General features: G+C 59.5%; 1 protein-coding gene across 1 annotated transcript; it reads right to left on the bottom strand.

Moving 5' to 3' along the window:
• Window positions 1–1,331: 1,331 nt before the first annotated feature.
• On the bottom strand, window positions 1,332–2,870 carry LOC132340543 (proline-rich protein 36-like). Its single transcript, XM_059871605.1, has one exon. The coding sequence runs from the start codon at window positions 2,840–2,842 to the stop codon at window positions 1,670–1,672; it is 1,173 nt and encodes a 390-aa protein (XP_059727588.1). The 5' UTR covers window positions 2,843–2,870; the 3' UTR covers window positions 1,332–1,669.
• Between the last annotated feature and the right edge of the window lie 3,441 nt (window positions 2,871–6,311).

Below are 6,311 nucleotides of genomic sequence, written 5' to 3'. Positions count from 1 at the left end.
GGCTCGCAGCCGCGCCACGCGGGCCCGGGGCAGGGCCAGCTGCAGCGGCACAGCAGGAAGGGGGAGAGGTAGGTAGGGGGGTAGGGGAGGTTTGGGACCAGAGGAGAAGGAATTGGTGGGAAAAAGGGGAATCTTAAACAGCGTGGTCAGCGCCATTTTCAGAAGGAGGGCCCAGGACGGCGCGGCCTGCCATGATCCACTTGTACAAGTGGGGTTGTGATGGTTCATTAACTGATCTCAGAGTGCAAAACAACACAGAGGGGATTTCAGTATTCATCAAAACAAATGCACCTTTACTGAGTGCCCACAGCAAATGCGATAGAAGGATTAGAAAGGAGATAAAGGATAGAGAGAGAGAGAGGAAAAAAGAAGGGCTGGGGGGAATAGCTGCCAATGGAGAGATGAAATCCCTGTGGTCCGGCCAGTAGATCCGTCTTGTCACATCGAGGAGAATCTCAAATTCTTGGGTTAACTCAGGGGTCTCTTATAGTCCTCTGCTGAGGGGAGAATGGGTTAAGACAACAGAGAATAAGTGTATTGAAAACAGGTATGGACAGTCCATGTTCCAAAACAGGACAAAGCAATCTCAGCAGTGAGTGGGACCCATTGTTTCAGGATTGGTTCTGTGGGAAACCAGTCTTGGTCCAGCGAACACACCTGCAGGCAACACTTGGCAGAGATCCCACTTCAGTCAGGCCAGCATCCTGTGTTAGAATTATAAGGGTCTCAGTCTCATTCCTTGGCAGGGGGCTTCAGTCTCCGTCCTTGATGGTGGTCATGAGGCAGATGAGGGATCTTCCGTGGGGGGATCACCAGAGTTAGCTCAGAAAGTTCATTTGGCCAAGAGATGGGGAAATTCATGGGCTGTTGTGGGGTGGTGAAGCAGGTGTGAGACCGTGGAGGCACAGCAAGCACACCTGCACACAATCACTTGGTGAGCATCCACTTCAACCAGGCCAGAACTCCAGCCAGGGCCCTCAGGGTCTGTCCTGGCGACGGTCATGAGGCAAATGAGGGAAACTTCCAACCGTCTCTTACACAGCAATCACCATTCCGGGTAGGGAACGGGGGATGTGGAAAGACAGGGGGTGAAGGAGGACACAGGGTGGCGAGAGGATGGCAGTGCTCCCAAACTCCCTCCCAGTCACACCCAGCACCCCCAAACTCCCTCCCAGTGCCCACCAGGACCCCCCCAACCCCATCTCACCCTCCCCAGCATCCCCCAAACCCCTTCCCAGCCATTGCCAAGCCCCCAGCCCCTCTTCCAGTTCCAAGACAGCTCCCTTCAGCTCCTTCCCAGTGGCTCCCAGCACAGCCCAGTGGCTCTCCCAGTGCCCCTGGGGGCTCCCCCGTATCCCAGTGCAGCTCAGGGGCTGCTCCAGGCTGACATGCTCCACCTGGCTGGTGTAGGTGAGCCTGCCCTGGGGGTGGGGGTTTCCAGCAGCTCCAGGAGCTGGTAGTCCAGTCCCTGTTGGGGACCATGTCGGTGGCCACCATGTGGTCTGAGAGCTCCTGCTGGCCCTGGAACCACCTCGCCTGGATGTGGGCAGGGTAGAAATCCATGACGGAGCAGAGCAGGTGGCCGGGGCCGGGCTGGGAGCTCGAGGGCACCAGCAAGATGGACACACTGGGGGCACTGTGAGAGGGAGAGAGTGGGGACACACTGGAATCAGCTGGGGGGCACTGGGAGAGGGGAGGGCTTTAGTGGGGTGGAGAGGGACAGGGAATGGACTGGGAGGGAGTTGAGTGGCACCGAGAGAGGTGGGAGAGGATGGGGGGTACTGGGAGAGACGGTGGAAGTCTTGTCGTGAACTGGGAATAGACTGGGAATAGACTGGTAATTGACTTGGAGGGGCTGGTTGGAACTGGGATGGTCTGGGAATGAACTGGGAGGGACTGGAGTGGCACTGAGAAAGGTGGGAGGGGCACTCGGCACTATGAGAGAGCGTGAAAGTCGGAGAGTGGACTGGGAATAGACTGGAAGGGTCTGGGAGGGAGTTGGAGGGACTGCGGTGGCACTGGGAGGGATCTGGGAATGGACTGGGATGGAACTGGCAACGACGTGCGCGGCGCTGCGAGGCCGAGTCCAGCTCGGGGCACTCGATCTGCGGATGATCCTAGCAACAGATGGGTCATCGGAGGGACGAGCTGTGATTGGCTGAGAGGCGTTAGTTATCTCCACGCTCGACCGAGATGCACGCGCCGCGGAGCACTGGGAGTGACCGGGATGGACTGGGATGGGCTGGAGGAGCCACGGGGGGGTCACTGGGTGGGAGAGGATGTCCCAGTGATGGACACAAGGAGGGCTGCGGCCTCTGAGGCGATTCCCAGACTCGAGGGATACTGGGAATTTCAGGAGCTCCAGGGTCATTGGCAGGGCAGGGTCCGAGGGGACGCGCTCTGCCCCGCGCTCCCCTCGGCGCTCCACCGTTGTGAACGGGGCATAAAGCTCGTAGTTTCGCCAGCACTGCGTGTCCACCAAAGCCCGGCAGTACTCCATGTGAACCGGGTGCCTGTTAGAGCGCTTGGCATTCATCTCCCCATAGGCGATGAACCCCACGTACACCCCGACGTCGCTGTCCAATATCAGGAACTGCTCCCGGTTGTAGATGAACCTCTCCACGAACCTCACCTTCTCCGTGCCGTTCAACAAGTGACACTCTTCAATCTCATCCTCTGGAACACCCCTGTGAGTGCAGGACACAGCTCCGGGGTGCCCCCCCAGCACCCCCAGAGCACCGGGGGCCAGCCCGGATCCCCACTGCGCACTCCCTGTGCCCCACGGCCGCCATGGGACCCTCCTGCCCGCGCTGCCGCTTCCTCTGTGCCATCCTTCCCCCATTTCCCCTTCCACATCTTTTCCCCTCCCATCTCTGGCCGCTCCCAAAATCACTTTAAGGGTCCCGTTTCCCCATTTTCCTACAAATCCCCCAATCTCCAGCAACTCTCGGGCTCAGTTTCGGGGTCCCCCCTCCCCTTTTCCCCACCCTCTCCCAACTCTCCTTCACCTTCGCCCACCCCTCTGCCCCTCCCGCTCTCCCTTTTGGGGGGGTCCCCTCCTCCTCCCGTCCATTCCGGGCTCCCCCCTTCGCCCCCTTTTCCCCCTTCTCCCCCCCACCGTCCCACCGCCTCCCGCCCCCCCCCGCTCACCCGAGAGCCCCGCGCCCGCAGCCGGCGGGGCTCCCAGCACCACCAGTGCCACCAGTCCGGCCCCAGCTGCCGCCCCTCGCCCCACGGCCAGCGCCGGGCAGGGGCCGCAGCCCCGAAGCAGCCGCGCTGCGCTGGGAGCACCAGTCCGGAGCGGGGCGGGCTCGGCAGCGCCGCGCGCTCTCATTGGCTCCCGCCACTGCTGGGGAGCGATTGGCCACGGGCTCTGCCCGGCAACCGATGAGGCAATCCAACGCCCCGCGCTTTCATTGGCTGAGCCGCCTTCTGCCTGCGCTGGGATTGGCTGAGGCCTTTCCGGGAGGCTGCAGCCCCGGGCTGGGGGATTTTTTGGGGAGGGGGAACCTTGGGGCGCTGGGCAGGTGGGAGCTCAGGTGAGCCCAGAAATGCGTGCCCAGGTTCGCGGGATCTCAAGGGTGCCCGTGGCAAGTGGTGACGCTGACCCGATGCAGAGCCGCTCTGTCCCTGCCCCCCGCAGCCGCACAGCGACAGAAAATGGAACCGAGGGTTCCTCCGTGGGGACAAGGACCGGGAGAGATCCCTCGGCAAATCCGGTACGGGCACAACAGACCCGGCCTGGGCACACGGAGGGAATTTATTACCAACCAAATCACAGCAGCACAAGGACAGGGCAAAGAAATTTCTCCAACACCTTCCCCCACCCAACAGGGATCACCCGGATCGGGGGTCACCAAGGCTCTGCCCAACGGGGATCACTGGGGATCATCCAGCTCGGATCCTCCCATGGGGGATTGAGCTGGAGCAGCGCATGAAGCTCTTCCCACACTCGGGACACTCGCAGGGCCTCTCCCTGGTGTGGAAGTGCTGGTGAGTGACGATCCCTGAATTCCACCTGAAGCTCTTCTGACATTCCAAGCACTCATGGAGCCATTCCCCAGTGTGGATCTTGTGGTCCTTGGTGAGGTCGGAGGTTCCACTGAAGCTCTTCCCACGTTCCCCACACTCACAGGGCCTCTCCCCAGCGTGGATGTTCTGGTGTTCCATCAGGCTAGAGCTGTAGCTGAAACCCTTCCCACATTCCAAGCACTTGTAGGGCTTCTCCCCGCCATGAGGCTTCTCCACTGAGCTCCGGCTGGATCTCCAGACACCTTCCTGGCTCAGGGGGACTCTTTCCTTCCTGCAGCCCCCTGGGCTGGGTTTGCAGCCACTCCTCGTGAGGGATCTCTGGGGCTTTTCCTCCTCCTCCATCAGGCCACAGCTTGGCAATGACAGATCCTGGTTTGGGGGAAACCAAGGTGGGAGCGCCTTGGAGTAGAGGCTCCTCCTGCCCAATTCCATTTCTAGAAGTCAGCAGGGGTCTTGTGTCCATGAAAATCTCCACAATGTCAAGATTCAGCCCAAAAAAATCTCTCCCCGGAATTCCCTATTGCTGATCTCTCCACTTTTGGGGTTCCAGAGTTTTCCTTTCCTTGGGATGATGGGGGTCCAACGGCTCCAAGGCTTGTCCTTTCTCCAGCATCCTGCTTAGGGATGATCCAGGGGCTTTGGGGGGTCCATGGGGTCCCTTCTCCCCTGATGCTCTACTTTGAGATCCGAGGAGTCCCAGGGGTCCCTCTTCTCCAGGCTCCCCCCCTTTCAAGGCAGCCGGGGTCCCCCAGCTCTGGGATCGCCCCTCTCTGCTCTCCCCACTCTGGGGGTCCCAGGGGTTCCCCTCCTCTGCTCTCCCAGGGGTCCCCAGCACCAATGTCCTCCCCTGCCCATACTGGGCAATGGCCACGTGAACCCCCAAAGATCCCCCCAAGGGGCTCAGCCTTGGGGTCCTGCATGACCCAAAATTTTAAACACAGAGAAAAAAACCTCCAAGAGACGCCAGATGATATTTGGGGCTCAAATCCACAATCTGCAGTCTCCAAACACACCCCAATAAAAAACCCTCTCAGCGACACCCCTGATAGATTTGGGACAAGCCCCTCCTCCCCTCTCACCTGCAGGACGAGGTGGGGGCGATGGTCCCGCGGCTGCGGCCACAGGGGTCACTGGAACCTCCTGTTCCTGCTCCTGCTCCACCTCTTCCTACTCCTCCTTTTCCTCTCTCCCTCCTCTTCCTCCTTCCTAATCCCACCTCCTCCCCAGCTCCTGCCTTCTGTGTATTTAACGTTGGAGACCCTTGCTTGTTTTTAGAACTAGAACAAAGATCCCTGATGGAACAAGGTTTGCTGCTTTTAGTCAGAAGTATCAGTGACTAAAGGTCACGTTTCCTTTGGTTTGGTGCCGTCCTTGTTCCCCCTCAGTGTTCAGGCTGGGCTATGGGGTGTCCTTGTGTGCTGCATTTTCCGAGTTCCTCTGGCATCCTTTGGGCAATAGGCTGTGCCCTGGGAGGGATCTTTGTGCTCCTTTGTGACACAGGAGAACCTTCCAGGCGGTTTCTGTGTGAGCTGCTGCTGTGGTGTCACAGGAGCAGTGCCATGTCCCCGTGGTGTTCCCGTTGCCGTGGGACACAGAGGCCTCAGTGCCCAGAGTGGCTCTGGGCTCGCTGCAGGAGGATCCTCCTGCCCGAGGCATTCTCAGCAGCCATCCCAGCCCTGACGGGTGTCCTTCTGTGCTCGCAGGGCTACAGGCAGCAGACGTGTGCAGCGCAGCCAAAATGATCCAGCACGTGGCTGCTGCAGTTTGCACTCTCTACTCGGTGGCTTATTCAGGGTATTTTTTAACCCACTTGGCACGTAAGTCAAGGCTTTCCCTCGGTGCAGCGTCTGTGGCTTTGGGCTTGCTGTGTGCTTTGTGTTCTTCCTCTGGAGCTGAGTTGACTTTGGAACCAAATTGCCATGAAGACACCATTGTTTTGGGAGAGCTGCTGCCAGCAGCTGCAGCTGAAAAAGGGGGTGTCTGCAGCCAGGGGGGCTTGCATGGCATTTGCAAAGAGCCCTGGGGGGTTCTGTTCCTTCAGGCAGGGAGTCTGTGCCAGCAGAGCCTGGAACTCCCTCCGTTTGCTACTCCGGCCAAGAACTGACCCAGCCCAGTATTTTGTGCTGTTCTCTTGCTTGCTGTGGGAAGGGACTGTGGCTCCTGCAGGGATGCTGTGAAAGCAAAATGCTCTCTTGGGGTTGCCTTGCTCTGTGGCATTTCCCACCACAGGCAGTTTTCATCCTAACAGCATCTGGTTCATGTTCCCTCTCCCATTTCAG

The sequence above is a fragment of the Haemorhous mexicanus genome, chromosome 32 (assembly GCF_027477595.1).
Source record: "Haemorhous mexicanus isolate bHaeMex1 chromosome 32, bHaeMex1.pri, whole genome shotgun sequence".
Classification (NCBI taxonomy): Eukaryota; Metazoa; Chordata; class Aves; order Passeriformes; family Fringillidae; genus Haemorhous; species Haemorhous mexicanus.
Note: the sequence above shows the minus strand (reverse complement) of the source record. Positions and strands in the feature narration are given on the sequence as shown.